The 22,032-nt window shown below is 36.4% G+C and overlaps 2 protein-coding genes across 2 annotated transcripts; one reads left to right on the top strand and one right to left on the bottom strand.

Annotated features, from left to right (window-relative positions):
* The first annotated feature begins 9,940 nt into the window (after nt 1-9,940).
* LOC107828666 (annexin D1-like) lies at nt 9,941-12,040 on the top strand. The gene is given in 5 exon segments (NM_001326207.1): nt 9,941-10,050; nt 10,310-10,455; nt 10,722-10,940; nt 11,254-11,466; nt 11,581-12,040. Coding segments are annotated over 5 exon segments (945 nt in total). The 5' UTR covers nt 9,941-9,974; the 3' UTR covers nt 11,872-12,040.
* Nucleotides 12,041-12,255: 215 nt separating this feature from the next.
* On the bottom strand, nt 12,256-17,889 carry LOC107828664 (putative pumilio homolog 8, chloroplastic). Its single transcript, XM_016656024.2, has 5 exons — nt 16,168-17,889; nt 15,903-16,065; nt 14,671-14,834; nt 13,370-13,625; nt 12,256-12,623 (listed from the first exon to the last, which is right to left on the bottom strand). Exons 1-5 carry the CDS (start codon nt 17,454-17,456, stop codon nt 12,516-12,518), a joined length of 1,980 nt encoding a protein of 659 aa, XP_016511510.1. The 5' UTR covers nt 17,457-17,889; the 3' UTR covers nt 12,256-12,515.
* Between the last annotated feature and the right edge of the window lie 4,143 nt (nt 17,890-22,032).

Below are 22,032 nucleotides of genomic sequence, written 5' to 3'. Positions count from 1 at the left end.
CTTAACGGACTTCCATCACCATCCTCTACTTCGGTATCAGGATTCGACCTTTAGGTTAGAGCAGCAGTCCCAATAGTGGCTCAGTGCTCGAGTGGCCTGGTTTTCTTTGCCGCAAGACGGACAACGGCTGCCCTGATTTTCCTTTTCTTGCTCGTGCCGGGCTCCAAGGCCCCTACTTCACCATCAGGGGCGGCCTCATCTGCATATTCTCGCCAAGACCTGAGAACAATAACTGCAATACGCTTTCGCTAAGGGCTCAGAAGGAAACACAAAATACAAAGCATAGGCGGTAAAAGAACCTCACCATGATTCTTGGCCACCCAATGCTTATTAGCCAGGTCGGTCTAAGACCGAACGCGGTATGGGAATTTCTCGCTCAACCGCCTGATCCATCCTGACAAATCTGGGACTACCTCCGGGTGCAAAGCAGCGGCTGCAGAAAGCACAAAGAGATTATTGTATCAAACGGGAGAATAGTCGAAAAGCGACTAAAGGAAAAATCGCTTACGTCAGGCGTTCCACCTCTCCAGAAAGGGCATCCTCTGGGCCGGGATGATATACGAGGTCCTCACTCGGATAAACCTGCTCATCCATCCTCGGTCCTTTCCCTCATCGATTCTTGTGAAAAAAAGATTTTTTGGACCAGTAACGGAGCCTAATTAAGCATCGATATAGTCGAGGGCTGTACATTCTGATCAGATGATTAAGGGTAAAAACCTCACCTTCAACCCCTTCGGTGAAATGTCAAAGCATCAACACTATCCTCCAAAAAGAAGGGTAGATCTGACCAAGTGTCACTTGGAATCGGTAGCAGAAGTTAAGAATAACCGGGTCGATCTCTAGGGAAAGAGACTCGATGGATTTATCAGGGCCCAGGGTGAATGGGTAAGTGTATAAATAAAGGAAGCCAGCCTTGAAGTCAGTAATATTATCGTTAGGACCGGGAATCTCCAACTCCACTGCCTTGATCCATCGGCAGTCCTCCCTCACCTTGCTAATATCAGTCACAACGTTAACGTATCGGGACACGTGCTCACACCAGCCCGGCGTAGATAAAGTGTTGTCGACATCAAAATCCTCTGACGTGTCGAGATCAGGTGGGGTACATTGTTCCAAAAAGGAAATCAATCTGGTTTCTTCCTTAGGTGATCGGGACGACGATGCAATGTCGTTCTGTCGAGGAACTGTCCTAGAAGTCCTAGCCATGTCAATGGTAAAAATCCTTCTATAAAAAGATGAAAGAGTGGCAAATACAAAATTCTGACTCGCGGGCTTGTAAGTGGGGTGAAAATGGGAAGTATCTAGCAATCGGTGCATTTATAGGAATCACTGGGGAAGCGGAAAGGGCGAGCCGACGACAGTTCGTGGGTTCCTCGATTATCGCATCTGATAGTGGCCTTGCATGATTCTCTGGGGCATGGCATTTAATGCTCTTAGAAGGTTGATGTCACGGCAATAATAACCTCAAGATGACGGTTCAATATTGTTTAATTGTTGTTACCATTTTCATGGTAAACAGGCGTGATGAGATTTGGGAAGAAGGGCAAGCTATGCCCTAGGTTCATTGGTCCTTTTGAGATTCTTGATTGAGTGAGAGAGGTCTCTTACAGACTTGCGTTGCCGCCGAGTTTATCAGTTGTGCACCCAGTATTTCATGTGTCCATGCTTTGGAAGTATCACAGCGATCCATCCCACGTGTTAGACTTCAGCACTGTCCAGTTGGACAAGGACTTGACCTATGAGGAGGAGCCGATAGCTATTCTAGACCGGCAGGTTCGTCAATTGAGATCGAAAAAGTTCCCTTCAATTCATGTTCAGTGGAGAGGTCAGTCTGCCGAGGAAGCTACCTAAGAGTCTGAGTCCGATATGCAGAGCCAATATCCCCATCTTTTCCCCGACTCGGGTATTTATTTCCTATGTCCGTTCGAGGACGAACGGTTGTTTTAGAGGTGAAGGATGTGATGACCCAAAAGGTCATCACTTGATTTACAAGTTAATTCTATGTTCCAAGGCTTTAAAAGCTATCTTTTATTTCACCTCAATTTGCGTGCACACACCAGGCATATATCCGAAACACTTTTATGTGAAATTTTGACAAAATGCTAATTTGGCCCTTAAAATTAAATTTAAGTTGACTTCGGTCAATATTTTGGGTAACGGACCCAGACCCGTGATTTGACGATCTCTGAGGGTCCGTAGAAAAATATGGGACTTGGGCGTATGCCCGAAATTGAATTCCGAGGTCCCAAACCCGAGAAATAAATTTTTGAAGAAAATTATTTTACTGAAATTATAAGAGTTTTTGGAAATTTAAATGTGATTGAATTTGATGGTATCGAGCCCGTATTTTGGTTCCGGATCCTGTTACAGGTCTTATATGGTATTTAAGTTGTGCCTGTAAAATTTGGTAAGAAACGGACTTCATATGAAGTGAATCGGACCCTCGGTTGTGAAATTTGAAACTTACGAGTTATTGAGATTTTTCTTAGATTTTGATTAAATTCAGTGTGAAAGATGTTATATTGGCAATTTTATCGCACGAGTAAGTCCGTATAATATTTTTAGGTTAGTGTGCATGTTTGTTTTGGAGCCCCGAGGGCTTGAGTGATTTTCGGTTTGGGTTCGAGAGATTTTTACACTTAGAAACGTTGCAGGTTTTGCTGTTGCAGGTGCTCAGGTAATTCGTTCTTCGCGTTCGCGAAGGAACTCTCGCGAACACGAAGAGCAAAGTGGGACTGAAGGAAAATTCCTTCTACGCGAATGCGAGACACAGGTCGCGAACGCGAAGCCTTGGGGGTGTTACCCTTCGCGAACACAGAGACCTGCTATCGCGAACGCGAAGGCCTTTTGGTCGGGAACTGGGGGAAGGGAAAATGTTCTACGCGAACGTAGCCCTTTGACCGCGAATGCGAAGGCCTGAGGAGCTAATGCTCCGCAAACGCTGGCCATCCAACGCGAACGTGAAGGCCATCTGGGCCTGACCCATCGCAAACGCGGCAGGCCCATCGCGAACGCAATGAAGGCCTGCCCAGTCTTTTCAAAAACAGATTTCAAAACGGGCAGAACCCATTTTCTTCATATTTTCGATTTCCCGAGACCTAGAGGCAATTTGCTTCACACAAATTCATTCCCAAAGTGTTGGTAATCAATTGTAAACTTTACTCTTTCAATTACCCAATGTTTTTCATCGCTTTTAATCAAGAATCAAAAGTTTTCATGGTAGAAATTAGGAATTTGGGTAGAGTTAGGGATTTTTGAATAATTGGAATTTAGACCTTGTTTTGGGGTTGGATTTTGAAACTAATTACATATTCGGGATCGTGGGTGAATGAGTGATCAGTTTTGGTCCGAACCTCGAGTTTTGACCAAGCGGGCCCGGGGTTAATTTTTGACTTTTTGGGGAAAATGATAGAAAACCTATATTTAAGCATTGGGTATGAATTCTTTAGCATTTATTGATGTTGTTAAATTAATTTGGGCTAGAAACAATTGAATTGGAGGCGAATTCTAAAGGAAAAGCGGTGTTTAAGGCTTGAGTTGACCGTGAAAGTTCGAGGTAAGTGTTTGGTCTAGCCTTCTTGAGGGAATAGGTATTGTGACTTATTTGCTATGTGCTAGTGTAGTGTACAACTTATAGGTGTGGTGACGAGTATTTATACGTTGGTTTCAAGCATGCCTGTGAGTCTTAAATTGTGATCATTGCGTTTCTTAATAAGTACTACAAATGCCTAAATTGTTAATTATCCATGTTGAGAAAGATTTATGATTATCTTCTTGGTATTTGTTTATTATTGAGCACTGGCTCTAGTTGAGGTTCATCTGTGAAGTTAATTGTTGGTATAAGTTTGGTTATAGATGATTCCCTTGTCGGGACGTATTTAATTATTATTGTTGATTCCCTTGCTAGGATGTGTTTATTCTTATTATTGATTCTCTTGTTGGGATATTGTTGTTGCTATTGTTTGGGTGAGGAATGAGAGATAAAACACGAAAGGTGATGTCGTGCACATTCATACTTATGCATTTGGTGAGGAAAGAGTGATAAAGCACGAAGGGTGATGCCGTGTACATTTACATTGATATTGATGCATATGGTGAGGAAGAGGGATAAAGCATGAAGGGTGATGTCGTGTACATTTTCATTATTTGATTGCATTGGTGAGGATTGAGAGTAAAAGCACGAAGGGTGATGTCGTGCACTTATTGCATGTTTGTTACGGTTTCTTGTTGTTATCGGTTCAAATGCCTTAATTATCTTATTCCATTATTATTGATCTTTATGTTGGTTCTCCCCAATAGCATGTTACCCCTCCCCATTACTTTTGAATTGTTTCAATTACTGTTATTTTGCTAGATATTGTTTAACTACAGGTTATATTAATTGTTGTGCCCTAGCCTTGTCACTACTTCACCGAGGTTAGGCTCGACACTTACCAGCACATAGGGTCAGTTATGTTGATATTATACTCTGCACTCTTTTATGCAGATCCCGGTACTGGAGCATACGGACCTTAGCTAGGGGTTGTTGCCTTCAGTCCATCGGAGACCCGAGGTAGTCCTGCAGGCGTCTGCAGGCCTTGGCGTCCCCTTCCTATCTAGTTCTTTCTATTCTTTTCTATTTCAGAGACAGACATGTATTTATTTCATTCAGACCCTATTTGCAGTTTTCTTAGATAGTCTGTGAGATTATGACACCAGTTCTTGGTGGTTTATGTTTATGGATTCTTATTGGTATTTGCTAAATTGTTAAATTTTGTTCTTTCGCATTATTATTCCGCTGTTTATAATTGTTAACTTGAAATTGTTAAGAAATTAAAATGAAAAGGTTAGATTAATCGGAATTGTTGGTTTGCCTAGCTCTCACTAGTAGGCGCCATCACGACTCGTGAGGGTGGGAAATCCAGGTCGTGACATGTTACAAGTTAGTGAGTGATTAAGTCTTTGTAATAGAGTTATTACAAAGTGGCTTGTAATAGTGTAGTTATAAGTTAGTAAGTGATTAAGTCTTTGTAATAGAGTTATTACAAAGTGGCTTGTAATAGTATAATTACAAGTTAGTGAGGGATTAAGAGGTTAATTCCTAGGTTACAATAGGTTGTAATCTAAAGATTGCTCAGTAGTGAAGTTGTATCCTACAAGGGTAGGTCGTGGTTTTTAATCTCGTTGAGCTGGGAAATTTCCACGTAAAATTCCTTTGTGTTCTATATTTACTGCCGATTTACTATGGGAATAAATAGAGAACCTGATTCCCTATATTGACATTATGTTGCTTATAGTGGGAACTAATAGAGAACCTGGTTCTCTATATAGTTTGGTGGACGCTTAGTTTCTATCAAAAGCAATGTGCGAACGATATTGACTGGATCGACCGGTACTCCCTCGAGATTAGCCGGTGGCACCCCCGGCTCCTGGAGCAATTACGTTATCGTTTTCCCTGTGAAATCCAAGACCATCATCACCATGTACGGGTGTATTTTGTGAGTTTGACATGTTTTAACCTAAGAAGAAAAATTCTTGACAAGAACAAGTGTGAAAATAATGTGTGTTATCAGAATCAGCACTAAAAAATCACTATTCCCTTTAGTCCCACGGTGGGCGCCAAACTGTTTACCCTAAAATCCGAGTAACAATTAAACTTGTATTGTGCTTTTAAGGATATGTGATTTAATCTAATACCAATTGATAAACAAGGAGTTAAATATATAAATTGAAGAATAAAATAAGTCAAACAAGTGCGCAAGCCAAATCTCGACCTCGAGCTATGACGGCCTCGAGGTGGAATAGTAGGAATAGCAAGTTACCAAGCAACTCTGATGAACAATGAATAAAATAGCTAGAGAATAAAATGTATGTATTATCTTATCAGTCAAAAAACGTGTCTTACAAATGAATGGGCTCCCCTTTTCATAATAGGGGAGTCCTAAATAAGGTACACTTCTAATTACAGTAGGAAATCATAATTGACAGCTGTCTAACCGCCAAGGGTCAATCCATTCCGCAGTTTACGTCGTGATCTTCGGACCGTTGCGGATATCTAGCTCTTTCTGTTACTGAAGCATAATGGTATTATCTCGTGGTATGTCTTCTTCCGACCTCGGCAAATGATTTCGACCTCGACCTCAGCATCGGAAAGGAACCTCGACCCCGAGCTCGGTATCATTTTTTCCATCAAAGAACGAAATCGGATAGCCCCGATTTCCGCCGTATACAATCTTTCTCCTTCCTTTTGTGAAACCAGACAAGATATAAAAGAACTGAAAAGTTAAAAATTAAATCTTCACAACTTATACTTTGAATTTTTAAAAATAATTAAATATTAAAAAAAGATCAATATAATAAGGTTTTTTCTAACCACACGAAGCGCGGTAAATTCACTAGTTAAATGAATATGAAAAAACAAGGGTGGCCACATATAACTATTGAAATAATTCTAGTTTTCATAACTTTGGGCCTTTACAATAATCTCAAATTAATATAGAGAAATAACTTGAACATCGTAGCTTGCTTTAGACGCGGTTAATAAATCATCGTGACTATGGGTACGGTTCCCGTGGCATAGTTATGATACGTAAATTCCTATTCAAGTGCGCTCACACGACTTGACCACAACTTCAAATAATAATAATAAACATGTTGTAAATCGCGAGTGCGTTTCACGTGGTGCGGTTTGAAGCGTGTACCAAAACGACAAGTGTACGATCGTACCTTGTTCAAAAATTAAACTCCATAAATACTAAAAAAACGATTAAGTAATTAAATAATTGAAAGCGATAAAGAGTAAAATGCACAATAGGTCTAAAACATGTAATAAATCAGATAATTAAGTCAAATATTAATTGTTAAGCGACCATGCTAAAACTACGGAACTCAGGAGTGCCTCACACCTTCTTCCGGGTTAACAGAATTTCTTATCCAATCTTCTGTGTTGGCGGGCCATAAATAGAGTCAATTTCCTCGATTTAGAATTTTAAAATAAAACCGGTGACTTGGGACACCATAATAATTATTCCAAGTGATAACTCTAAATTAAATAAATAATCTCATTTCGAATAATGTCACTTTAATTGAAAAAACAGCGATATTCTTCGTAAAAAGAAGGTGGTCTTTATCCACGAACAATCAGCAAATAGATGTATCCTTAGTAAGAAGTTTGCCGTGCATCGCTTTTCATGTACTGATCCTGTGCTTTGGTTGGGTTATTGCGTTTCAAATGAGTTAAGCCTCCTCAATCTATATTGAAGCCCCGGTAACTCATAATAACTGCTTGGAATTAGGGGTGGATACTGTTTGGGCAAATTCGAAATCCAAATTTTTTGGATTTTCGAATTTAAAATTTAATTTTTAATTTTTTTGAATTTTGGATTAGATATTGAATTTTGGACTTCAGATTTTTTGATATTCGAAAGTTCGAAATTTTTATACTTTATATTTAGTCATTATCCATATGCCAATAGTAATGAGTTCAATATCATACTCATTAGATATTATCTTATATATTTGATATTAATTATTAAGTTACTGTCAAAATACTTTTTATTTGGACATCCATTTTACTATTGCTACTTCTTATCGGCCGTATTAATGTCTCTATTGTATTTTTTTAATAATAATTTTATTACTTGAATACTTTATTTGGATGATTGCGGCACGAGCGAGGAACTTTTCAGACAATTTAACATGAGTACTTCATTTGGATTACTTAATAAATCCGATCCAATTTGAACTTATTTGGATTGTCATTTCTTTAATCCGAAAATCGAAAATCCAAACTGAAATTCTCATATCCAATCTAAACTGCCCGAATACCCACCCTTACTTGGAATTGAATATTTCATGAGTCGGTTAAAAGGGCAGCCCGGTACACTAAACTTCTGTTATGTCCGGGTTCCGGGGAAGGGTCGGACCATAATGGTTTATTGGCCGCAGTCTTACCTTACATTTCTGCAAGATATTGTTTTCACGGCTCGAACCCTATAACTTTCTAATCATATAAAAGCGCACAATTTTACCCGTTACGCGCAGGCTTTCATTCTCCCAATCTCCCATCATGAGTCAGTTGATGACCACAAATTTGGCACTCTCTGCCGACTACAACATAGCTAACATCACGCGTCTCCTTAAAGATCTTTTTTGCATTATGACATAATCTGCGAGCAAAATGCTTCTCTTAATTTTTGAAGTCAAATAAACCAATAGTATAAAACTTACGACAAGATGGTTACACGTAGTAAAAGCTTATTGTTTTCATACATCATCATTTACTAATGTATAATTTTACAATTAACGGACTTTGGACGCAACATTTGGGTTATGCAGCTTAATTACAACAGGATTTAGCATTAACATTTTGAATCATATCCGTACGTGCTTCTTGATGAGTAGCCTTTTGTAAACAGATCTATTTATTGAATTAATGATCAGTCTCGGTATAATATGTGATCTATAACAGAATTGATTAAATGAATTATTTAATCATAATTAAGAGGGTAGCTTCAATTGGCTATACGTTACACTCCATATGTATGGTTTAAGAGGGTTGCTTCAACTGGCCATACGTTTCTTTTAGAAAGTTTGCTTCATTTTCTATGGTCAGTAGAGCAGAGTTACCAATAGAAAGGATTTTTCCTTCTTTGTTTTTCGTTTCTTTTTGTCTAACTTTGGTAACTCCGACACTAGACCCCAATATTACATGATTATATGTGACTTTAGTCTTAACAATAATTTTTGTACTCCCTCGATCTCTCCTTAAAGGCTAAAATACAAGTGTATGTTGTAACTTTTGGAGCCCTAACACATAAAATGCTATCATAATTACTTGCATGTGAAGATGACATTTTCTATCATACCATGTAGTCATGGACTCATCCATACAATATCTTACAATGATGAACCAGATATTTTATCGACCAAATATATAGCGAGGGCTTGAAAGATATTTAATCAGAAGATAATATATACACAAAGGCGGATTCAGGATTTGAAATTTATGGGTTCCTATTGTAATATCAAATAAATATACAATAATAACTGGGTTCACAGTTATATTTTTATTAATATTTGATGGATTTTTTAATAAAAATACAGAATTTACGTAAAAGTTACAGAGTTCCCGGGAACCGGTAGGTATACTTTACACCCGCCACTATATACACATATTTGTTTAATAGGCTTTTTTTTTTCATTTTGGCACAACATATATTATAGTACATCATTATCACGTTAATTTATGTACCTTGGGGTCATCCGATGCAGAAACGTCGAATCATTACAGATGCAACAAGTACATGAAAACCATCTGTTATGCAGTTTAAATAATTTATACGTAAGCTCGTTTAAACCATAAATTTTAATTACTTTTTCAAAGAAAATAAAAATATTGTTTGTTCCAATAAAATACATATCCAAATATAATTTTTATTTTTGAACGGAACTTAAAAATTCATTTTTTAAATTTCAACTAAATCTATTTAGTGGCTTAGGCCTTAGAATAGGAAAAACAAAAGGAGAAAGAAAATGAATAGAGGACAAGTTGTAAGGTGAAGATTGAAGTAATTGGACAACTTTTTCGACATTTGGTGAAAGGGATATGGGAAATAGGGGCCACTTGTGAGAATATGTGGATCTTGTATTTAAGATCCATTAAAATATCGTAGTATAATATATCAGCTTATTCATTAAAACACGTACATATGGCACGTAGTGGCATGTGATGTGGCCCGGCTACTACGAAAATGATTGAATTTCTTTTTCGACATGTTGTATTTAAGATCCATATAAAATATCGTAGTATTGAAACTTTTTGATTGACACCTCCAAACGCGGAAAAACAAACAAATAAATAAATAAATAAAAGGAGGGTAATATTGTAATGCAAAGGTCATTTTCTGTGTATTTAAAAAGGCAAGAAGGGAAGGTGGAAAATATACGATCTTACCTTAGTCTGCTTGCATTTTCGAGTCTTGACAATCATAAAAATGGCTAGTCTTACTGTTCCGGCAGAAGTTCCTTCAGTAGCTGAAGACTGTGAACAACTCCGATCTGCCTTCAAAGGTCTACTACTAATCTATTTATGCGTATTTTATCGATCATTTTATTCTCATCTTAAGTAATTTAGGCCTCTTTTCACAATTTGATGTATATATATAAACCATACATATACACAGATTCACTTGTTTGCTTCATTCTTTGATCTTTTAGTATATTCTATACATCTAGTTCTGATACTGGTTATTATCTTCTGATTATAAAGATCTTGCTACTAATATTAGATTGATGGTTGAGATTGACTTTTGATGGTTACTGTGTGCAGGGTGGGGAACAAACGAGAAGTTGATCATATCAATTTTGGCTCATAGAAATGCTGCTCAACGCAAGTTGATTCAACAGACTTATGCTGAGACTTTTGGTGAAGATCTCCTTAAAGAGTTGGACAGAGAACTTACCAATGATTTTGAGGTTATTTTCTTAAGATAATAACATGAACAAGTTTAAGAAAACCTTAGATTTGTTAGAATACTTGGTTGATCAGTTGAGTTTCTGAGTTACTGTGATCAAAGGCGCGGATTTCTTTTGATCTGTTGAAACGAACCCATTTTTTTTTTTAGTACATATACACATGTTAGAAAATGTATCCTTATAACAACCATACTTATTCTGAATCCATTGATTCTAGATCCTCGATACATTTGATGAAAAGGCTAACACTTGCGTTTTTCTCTCAGAAATTGGTGGTAGTGTGGACATTGGATCCTTCAGAACGCGATGCCTATTTGGCTAAGGAAGCTACTAAGAGATGGACAAAAAGCAATTTTGTTCTTGTGGAAATAGCTTGTACCAGATCTCCTAAAGAATTGGTTTTGGCACGGGAAGCTTATCATGCTCGTTACAAGAAATCTCTTGAAGAGGACGTTGCTTATCACACTACTGGGGAACACCGCAAGGTACTGGATTAATCACTATGGTCAAATCGTTCTAATTGCAACTAGTCTCGTTTGTGGCTCCATATCCACTTAGACTCCTTAACAATAATTCATTAAGGCTTGAATGGTATCTGAGAAGATCGCCAAAGTATAAAATTTCTAATCCATATGTTTGATTAATGAAAATTTAACCTTCTTTGTCTATGAATAATGCGATACCATTTGCAGTGTACTGTCTGAGGTTGTTCGTCAAGTTTGGCTCTTTCTTGGAGGAATAGTGACACTGAATATTGAATTTGTTGAGTTACTCATTCAAGTTTCCAATTTCTTTCAGCTTTTGGTAGCTCTTGTGAGCTCCTATCGATATGGAGGAGACGAGGTGGACTTGCGTCTTGCTAAAGCTGAAGCTAAAATACTGCATGAGAAGATCTCCGATAAGGCTTACAGTGACAATGAGGTCATCAGAATTCTAGCCACAAGGAGTAAAGCACAGATCAATGCTACTCTGAATCATTACAAAGATGAATATGAAGAGGATATCCTAAAGGTAAACACATTCCATCCATTGCTCCTTTGCTTTATGTGATGCCCCTTTATACTCTAGGACTGGCTTTGTTATTTCTGCTTTACTGATTTATTGAGTTTTTTTGCTAATGGACAGCAATTGGAAGAGGGGGATGAGTTTGTTGGACTATTGAGGGCAACCATAAAAGGTCTTGTCTACACCGAGCACTACTTCGTGGAGGTTCTTCGAGATGCAATTAACAGGAGAGGAACAGAGGAAGATCATCTGACCAGAGTTATCGCTACAAGGGCTGAGGTTGATATGAAGACTATCGCTGATGAGTACCAGAAGAGGGATAGCATCCATCTGGGTCGCGCCATTGCCAAAGATACAAGAGGAGATTATGAGAGTATGTTGTTGGCTCTGCTTGGACAAGAGGAGGACTAAGAAGGTTTTGCTTCTGTTTCATAATGACCAGAATAAACATCTATATTTGAGAGTTGGCATCCGCTGTATGTTTGATGATTGAGCGTGGTCTGTTTAACGTGAGCGTTGAGTCCTTTTCTTCTCACTTTGAATATGCAACTTTATGCTATCTAAGAATATTTTTTTATAATTTGCATCCGTTTGTTCATCTTGCGTCCATTATACTGATAGCATACTGTCCAAGTATTTGCATCTGTCACGTTGATTTTGCATTCATCATATCTATATCACTGCCAAGTAAAGCAAACATATATCTCACTAAAAGAGTTCAAAATGCACCAGATAAGCATGAAATCATACAGAAAGATCAAGCAACTTCGACCACATGAAGATCTTCTGTGATAACCACAACAGAAATAGGAACTTGATTTAGATAAGTCACAGATTGTCACGATCCCTTACAATCTTACACATCCGAAAGTTTGAGCCAAACGACAAACAGCATCATACAAGGACGCATCAACCAAAATCTTGCATGTCATACAACAGTCTGATATGCTAGTGATCACCTTATAGGATCATAGATAAGATAAATTCCACATCTAGTACCTAAATAGAGAAGGTAATAGTACGAGAACAACAACATTTTACTCTCGCTTGGAGCATTACTTTTTTAATAGTCGCCGAGAGAAGATCTTCTTGCAGTATGGACTCGTGCGCAGGAGAAGCATGTGAGGCCTCACAGCTTGAAGCAGCAAAGCTCGAACGGATCCCTGCTTCAAAGTCCAGCGTAACTACTTTAGTCATAATAATTAATTAGACTTGGTATTAACACTTCCTAGTTACTAGTGGAAGCAAGTTCCAGTTTATATGTCCAAAGAATCATCCACCTGATATAACAACAATTTAAGAGAACTTGGACACAATTTAGAGAACTTGAACTTGGACACAAATGACAAATTCTGCCAAAACATCAGGCCTGATGTTAGCAGGATCTTTTTGATACTCTTTGTTTATGAAATATATATATGACAATCTAGTTAGAAGTTTCCCTCTCTAGAAACCTAACTAACGCGTTGCTCATCAATGTATTTTCATGTAAAGCATCAATTAGAAATGAATTTGTCATTTTTTGACTTCATTCTTCTGAACATCAGCAAATTAACACCATAAACATCTAGTTGGATGCAAGTCAAAACCTTGAGCACAAGTGTCCATCTTACTATAGGAGAGCATTATAATCTTTGTTTAGATATTTAGAAAAAGAAAACATTTTCTTTTTCACTTTTCCTTTCAGCTGAATGGGAGAGTGGTGCTGAAAGTATCTTACCTTCAGTTTTATCATAACCCATACATTGCTTAAAGTATTACTCAACTAACAAATGGACAGCACATAGTGTTGGAGTTGAACCAAAGACATGATCACATATAATTAGAGCTTGAAGCACCTAAGTATATGGCAACATAAGAAGTTTAAAGCATCTAGATATACAGAAACATAACAAGTTCATATGCTAACCTTAGTAACGCCAAGTGCAGACTGAATCACATAGTTAGCAAAAGGATCTTGCAGCAACTGATCAAAATGAGGCTCTGAGACTAACTCATTGATGATTCTCGACCTGCTTTCTTCAACACATTTTAGGAACTTTTCAACAACATGACTGCCAAACTTTTGCCTTGAGAGGTATACATAATGGCCATCAAACTGAGAGAGCAACATGGCTGCAGCAGAGGCTATATTTAACTCTATTATGAATTGAACAACATAATTCCTGTATTGTGAGTTAGAAAATTTCAAAAAAATTTAGTATGTAAAGAAGCAGAACCAAAAGGCGCCACAAAAATGACTATGCAGGCAACACACATAGGCTGCTGTAAGGAAATGATAAAAATGACACAGTATATATAACTTTCTTGAGGTAACTAGCAAAGTTAAAAGGCAAATATTGATGGAATATGGGCATCGTTTACATCACACAATACAAGTAAAAGATATGGAAGAGCTGCTTGTTTGTGGTGCACTTGATGATGAAATCAGAGACTAAACTGTCACCATTGAACTCCACTACCAGGACACAAAAAGAAAGAAAAAAAGCTCCACTACTAGGAAAGTGAAACAATCTTAGAGCACACATTCCTTGAGCAAACAATTTCTAGTAATGAAGGAGCAGAAATTGGAGTACCTGGCAATATAAGAAGGAATGTGTACAAGGATTTTAGGTTGTTCAGATGTTCCACTAAATAGAAGTCCACAAATAACCATTTACTAATCTTCTTGGGACTAATTTGCGGAGTTTGTTGGAATCATATTTGCAATGAACGACAGTTATATTTTTCATATGTTCCTAAATATTGATAGGATACACAAAACCATAAGGAGTGAACTGCTGAGCCATATCCTATAAACAGTCTCACGCACTTCCATTGGGTCTCCTGGCATTTGATCGCTAGTAAATCTATATCAAAAGGACAAAGCTAGCTTTAAATGTGGTAACATGGAATATGTAACATGACTCAGGAAGAAGATTACACTTAAACAACATATAGATAATTTGAATGTAAGCAGGCATATTATACAACATCAACATACCCAGTATTATCCCAAACCGTGGGGTCTGGGGAAGCAAGCATATTGTAATGTTCCAAAAAATCGGACAAGCAGACACATTAAGAACAGCAAAGGTGAAAGTTTTAGCAGCACATTACATGCCATCATCTTGATACTAGACCAGAATTTTTGCTTCTAAATTATCTTAGGAAGTTTCCGCGCTAAAAGATGAAGAAAGTAAGGGACCAGAGTAAAAGTTCTGAATTTACCCAAAAGGATCTTGAGCAAGCTTAAGCCCATTAGAACAAATCCCAACAAGCAACTTCTCGCGCTGCTTCCCAGTTGAATAAGTGATGCATTTGTTCAGCACACAGCATCCATAACGATGTGTTGCAATATCAATACAATGTTTAGCCGCAACATCAAAAATAAGCTGCATAACGATTCATCGAACAGACTAGTTTCAGAATAAATAATAAAATACTTTAAAAGCTAATTGAACTATACTTCTTGAGTTCATATTCTACAGATATGAAAATACAAATAGGTAAAAGTGCACAACTACGGTGATCTCCCCAAGATACTTCCCATCAATATAAATATTCTGTTCCTATGAATATTGTTGAACAACAATAAAGGCCCACATGTTCTGCTTCAGATATAGTACATCCCATGTGAAAAGAAATCAAATTGAACTGAAAGTAAAGAGGTACATATTTTAACTGAAGATCTGCAGAGTGTTGAAACTATTGATCTGTCAAGAAACACACATGAAGAAAAGCACATAACAGGCAAACAAAGGTTTGCCACTCCTTTCACCTTGTTTTATAACTAGCAGTCATCCAGTTCTTTGTGAATTTAGTGTTTATTACTTTACAAACTTCGCAAGCACACACAACGCCAACACGTATATGTATATATCTAGGAAAACCTCAAGACCAAATACTAGCTGTGCAGGATATGAAAACTTAGTCAGGTTAGATACTTAGAATAATGGAAGCAGAACCAATTGAAACGGAATATCTAGTACATTACCAAAGTATCAAAGTGAGAGTATACAAGCTCTAGCATTGTGTAATTTGTTCAACATGTGTATTTCACTACATGTTTAGCGTGAACCTTTTAACTTTACCATAACTGGAACACACCAAAAGTTACTTGCTTCAACACAGCCAAACTACCCAATATTCAGGAAGTGAAAAACATATGAATGACCCTCTAGAGCCATCAAAGTCAGAATGTACATTCAATAACAGCTCTTAGGAATCATTTGAAAGATAAAAAGAACTCTTAGTTACTTGCTGCATTAACAAAGATAAGTAATATTTACTATGTATTCATGACATTCTCTTGCATTTAAATGGTGCCAACAAAAAGGTGGTCCAAATTTAAGCTAAAGTTTTAGTACCAAACAAGTAACTTAGGCACATGAATATATTATGTTTATCAAAATTTCCACCTAACAACTCCAATTATATTCAATAAGAAAATGATGTCACACCTTGTTATGATCCTTGCTTAAACAATGCAAGCAACGCTGAACCACATGATTTCCATTTACATCCATCATGAGATTAAGAATACCAGGTTGAAGTGCCCTTATAGCTAATGAAATTTCCAGCCTGGTCTTCATTGTCTCAATTAACTTTTGCACAACACGGGTCCTGAATAAAGGAAATGGTAGCAGCTTGGTTTAAAAAAGCAGTTCAAGAATCAACAATGTAAAGAGTAGTAAAAAAGGTAGAGCAAACTTTTTCTGCATTTACCCGTGCGTTGTCTTGGATGTTTTCACAAGCTCTCCTGGATTATCAGTCACCATAAGCACAAACTGCATTCTTTGCTCATCACTACAAACAGTCAATAATTTCTGCACGAGATAGTTCCCGAATGGATCCTTCATTAGCTCAAAGATATTATGAATGATGCCATTGAATATTATCTGAACATCTTCTGAGGTCCCTTCATCAAATATCCTCTGTAAATACCTACACCCCAGCTGATCTTTAGCTGCCAAATACACATAGTTTGGTTCCGAACGCGTAAGACTAGCATCATCCCTTGAGGCCAAACCATTTTTACTAACTCCTCTTACTTGGAATTCTGTGTCCCCTAAACCATTATGCAATAAGCTATTTCTTGCTGGTTTCTTCTCTTGCAACCTTTCCATTTTTATCTCATTCCGCGATTTTTTCTTGTGACCCTTTAAACTTCTCTGTTCAGAAGCATATTTTAAACATTCCCCTTGAATAATGAAGCTATCTTCACTCTCATGGCTTCTTGAATATGGCAATGGGGAAAGAGGGTGATTCACTATGTTAGTAGTAGGTATTGATTTAGCCCTTTGCTGCTTTAAAATGGAACAATCACATTCTGAATTTAATCCCATCCTGCTTGGGTTTATGCCATGCAATGAACTAAACAAACTACTATCAACACCAACATCATTAAATCCACACTGCTCTGAGTATCCAAGACTCACATTACTACTAGGCCTATTCATGTTACACAAGTTAGTATAATCAATTTGCTCTTTTTGAAAACAGAGGTCATTGGACAGAGGATTAACAGGAAGTTTGTTAATACTACAAAAAGACCCCATTGAATCATACAAATAATTTTTCTGTCCACCTAATAATTCTCCTGACTTTAGAAAATCACAAAAATCATGACCAAAATTTCGTGTTGCATTGATGTTCACCCCATAATTAAATCTCTTAGACAGATCACCTATGTCAACATGGTTATCAAAATTCTGTTCGTGAAAAAGCATGTTAGACCAACCAGAAGTAGTATTAGTAATATCAACTACTCCTCCTTCTCCTTGATTAATATTCTGATGATCAAATACATTCCGAGAATCCACTGAATCATCACCATATAAACCAAACCCAGTACCAGAAAACGAAGAACTTGAACCCGACGGCGAAAACCCCATCGTTGTTTGATGATCATATTGATGATTTTGATGCAAATATGAAACGTTCTCCTTAATCATCATCATCCTCAGCATTTCTTCAGCACCCTTCATTTTTTCCTTTTCTTCACCTCTATACATCACACAATACAAAGCTCGTGTAAAAACTATATATAGCAAACACACATAAATACACACACACGTTACGTGTTAACAACTATACTAAGAAACAGAAATATATGGATGAATATTAGATTAATACAATGCGAGGAGAATTTTTGGTTTTTAAGGTTGGTGAGGAAATTAATGAAGTTTGCATTGGGAATTAGAGAAGATTTTGTTTCTGTATTTGGGGTTTTGAGTATTTGAAGAACAGATGGATATTTGGTAGTGAGTGGGGAGGAATAAGAAAAGGACGACAGTGTTGTTTTCAAGTCACGCCATTAAAATGAAGAGAGCAAAGTTTCGCAGTATTTGTATTGTATGTACTCAGTACTAACACACACACAGGGAGAGAAGTGCCAGTGGAAAAGGAAAGAGAGAGAAAAGGGTGGCTCTGAATCTGACAAACGCTGGGTTTTTTTATTTTTTTCATTTTCATTTTATTTTTAGTATCTTACCTTGGACCCTTCTTCATTTCTTGGTTTTTTTTCTTCCTTAACTACGAAAAAGGCAAAAGAAAAGGGATTTTTAAATTGATGGTGATTTGCTGAGTAATTACAGATAATAATGTATTAATTTATATTTAGCTTAGTTTTAGTGTTGCTTAAGCAAGCTTTGGTTTTTCAGTTATTGCTAAGTTTAGTAACCTAGTCTAAAGGCTAAGCTTGATCGCCTCCCATAACCGACTTACTAAATTTTCTCCAATCAAGTGAAAGTACTAACTTGCCCTTAATTAGCAGTTAAATGTGTCATTATAATCTGTGAGTAACTGAGCATTAAGATATAGGTAAAGGATGAAAATGTATATCTTAGGCCTTTTTTGCACTGTGATGTGTCTTATTTTTAATTAAAAAGTATCAACAAACATTTGAAGACAAAAAAATTGCCATTTGAGAATAAACTAAATTATATGAAGCGTTTTAGGTGCCAATACATGTATTTATGTATGTCCAATAATCCAAGAGGAATTCTTTAATTAGCTTTTGAAAACATGTTACAATTTCAAGTCATTTAATAAATCATGATCTCATATTCTTATGCAGATAAATCTAATCATGATATGACATAAATTAATTGTCATGTTACCTCATAAAATCTGCTTATTTGTCTGTTTGATCACAGATATCATTGAAGACATTTGTATTGTTAATCTACTCTACACTTGTTTCATTGTAAATGTTACAAATATTTCACCTCTCTTAAGGATATACTAGGACCACATATTTCATCCCAAATTTCAAAAGAGAAATTTTCATAAACCAATATAGTTTTGAGTCTAGTAACTATAGTTTATCTAATTATTATTCGTAATTACTATTTAATTGTTAGTAACTTGTATCATTTGTATTCAAATATGTAACGAATACAACCTGTGTCAACTGTACTCGTTCGGGCATCGAATACCACGTATAACAATTGTATTCGTTCGCGCAGTTGTATTCGTAAAGGCGAAATACAAGGGTGTATACAAAGGATGCAACTTGTATCGACTGTATATAGGGTGTATACAAAGGATACAACATGTATCGGTTGTATTTGTTCGCGCAACGAACATAACTAAGGCAAAATACAAAAATACTGAAAAAATAAAATGTTCTTTTCGAGAGTCAAACTCAAGACCTCCGCTAACTAAGAGAGCGCTCTAACCAACTGAGCTGCGAGAGCGTGTTGCTCTTTTATTTCATTTCAAAATAATTAATCTCTTATTTCATGGATTTATTATAAAATTCAATTATAGCCACGAATGGTAAATTTGCTGAAAATATAGCTACAAATCATAAATACATTGTAAATATTTGATGTGTCGCATAATACAATACAAAAATCTTATTTTGGGCCTAATGTAAGACCATTGTATTTCTCTTGCTCGAAGGTAGGGGTGAGTATAGTTTGGGCAAACTTGATATCCAAACCGAAATTTGAATTATTTAGATTTTAGGATTATAGATTGAATTTTGGATTTAATTTTAGGATTTTAGATTGGATATTGGATTTGGTACTTCGGAGTTTTGGATATCCGAAAATCAAATTTTTTTATGTTTTTCATTTATATTTTTTATTTTATCCATTATTCATATGCCAATAGTAACAAGTCCAATATCCCAACCATTGGACATAATCTCATATATTCAATACTAATTACTAAGTTATTATCAGAATACCTTCTATTTGGACATGATTTACTATGACTACTTTTTATCGGCCTTACTAATGTCTTTGTTATATTTCCTTGATGACTATCTCATTAGTTGAATACTTTATTTGGATGATTGGGTAAAAATAAAGAACTTTTTAGATAATTTAACATGAATACTTCATTTTGATGTTCATAATCGTAGAAAGAAGAAACATCTCAACTTAAAAGCGCAAAATCGAAGATCCAAAATATCGATTAATCCGAATCCAAACTTAAAAAATCTGATCCAATCCGATTTTATTTGGATTGAATTTGGATTGTCATTTCTTCAATACGAAAGTCGAAAATTTAAAATATCCAAACTGATTTATTCGAATTCAAAGTTAAAAAATCCGATCCAATCCGAGTTTATTTGGATTGAATTTGGATTGTTATTTCTTCAATACGAATGTCACGACCAAAACCGATGGGCCGCGACGGGTGCCCGAGTCCTACTTGTCAAAAACCCCTAATCATGCACCTAAGATATAAACCTGAATAACATCTGCTGAATTACGAGAATAATACACGTGAAGGAAATCTGCCCAAAAGGCATACATACATATATGTGCAACATACGCAGGGCGAGCCGACAAGGCTTCTATAGACAACTATACATCTCAAAATTGGAAGCCGGCAAGGCCACATACTATCCAACTAGACATACTATCTACAAACCTCTAATAGAAACAAAACTATACAAAGATGGGACTGAGCCACGTCATATCCATATATATATATAAACGTATCATACCAGAATCAAAGCAGCTCCGGATCAAGTGGAGCACGCCAACTCTCGTTGATCAGGGATCCTAAGAAGGGGGGCCATCAGCTTGCCTACCTGCGGGCATAGAACGCAGGCCCCGTGAAATAGGGCGTCAGTACAAAAAATGTACTGAGTATATAAGGCATGAAAATTAGTACGGAAAAGACATAGATGAAAAATGGAATAAAGAAACACATCTTTAAATTTGAATAATTTTGTAAATTTTGAAACATTTATAATAGCATTCACGTGCGTATAAATGTTGTGCCATGCATAGATATGGATGTACAAAACATCATCAAGCCACTGAGGGCATCCCATCATATCGTCTCGGCCACTGTGGGCAACATCATCAACATATACCAGCTGATCAGGTGGTGGTGCGTATATAACGCTGTAGCCTTTTCTCATATCCCATATACATATATTTACATATATATGCGTATATAACGTCATCTGGTCATCGGTCAATGCACATGTATAAATGGGTGAAATACATGAAAAATATGTAATAATCTCAATATTCCTTTCGGATAAACTTTTTCAACTGCGTACTATTTTGAGACCCATGAACAGAAGATAATAATAATTCTCATGGGGAATCAAGAATATAGACACCCCTAGTATTTTTATGAATAGAGTAATTTATGGAAACTGTGCTTTTGCTCGTTTCTTCTGTATAATTAGAACCATGCCAAAAGAAAGAAGGGATGGCCTTAACATACCTGGAGTAGGAAAACTTCATATAATATTCTTGGCGAAGATTGCACCGTACTCTTCTAGAACCGCAAAATTCCACGTTGCTACTATTCCAACAAATCCTCGTTGGAAAATTTGCTTCTGTTTCTAACGTTTTTGAAGAAGATTATATATATCAAAGTGAGTTATTTAGCTTCTGGTTCCTTGAAGCTCTTAGACATCAAACCATGAAATATTTTGAATGAAATCACTTTTTGGAATGGATAACGTTTCTTTTGTTCTTATTTTTTGTTCCATATGGAATTGTAACAAGACTAGTATATTTTTTTTATATTAATCATCAATTCCCTCTTAAGCTTAGGTTTCCACCTAGGCATAAGTGACTACTTAGTCACTTCATGATGTGTGGCTTCTTGCCACGTATAATTTAGTAATTTCTACCCACTTATTAGTTAATTGGGTAATATTCTATTACCTGGTAATTAATAAAATTACCCGCGTAATATAAAAATTGTCACAAATTGCTTAAAATTTTACTTATTTTAATATACTTTATATATACTTATACACTATACTACCGTGGTCATATGATACCTTGCATGGTACTAGTCTATAATTATCGGGTATTATTGCTTGACTCGTATTTTATCCCAAATTGGCCACTTTGAACGAACGCACCCTTTATCCTTCACGACACTTATTTATCGCTTGTTATAAATAGCGTAAATACGTTAATCTCAAGATGATGTCATCCCCGAGTCTACATCAATTAACTGAAGACAAAACTTTTAACGTATGAAAACGCGAGATGTAACATCCCTCTCCATTTAGAAACATTCATCCTCGAATGTTCAACTTCCCGTGATCCATATAACTTTGGCAGGGTCACCTTTTTAATAACACTACTACCAACT

The sequence above is a fragment of the Nicotiana tabacum genome, chromosome 16 (assembly GCF_000715075.1).
Source record: "Nicotiana tabacum cultivar K326 chromosome 16, ASM71507v2, whole genome shotgun sequence".
NCBI classification, from domain to species: domain Eukaryota; kingdom Viridiplantae; phylum Streptophyta; class Magnoliopsida; order Solanales; family Solanaceae; genus Nicotiana; species Nicotiana tabacum.
Note: the sequence above shows the minus strand (reverse complement) of the source record. Positions and strands in the feature narration are given on the sequence as shown.

Excerpts from the sequence above, each read along its gene's own strand:
- LOC107828664 (XM_016656024.2), bottom strand. The coding sequence starts at position 17,456 with ATGTATAGAGGTGAAGAAAAGGAAAAAATGAAGGGTGCTGAAGAAATG. Across the intron at positions 16,066-16,167 it reads ACATCCAAGACAACGCACGG|GACCCGTGTTGTGCAAAAGT; the intron begins GTAAATGCAGAA and ends TCCTTTATTCAG. Across the intron at positions 13,626-14,670 it reads CTTGCTCAAGATCCTTTTGG|GAATTATGTTGTTCAATTCA; the intron begins GTAAATTCAGAA and ends CTCACAATACAG.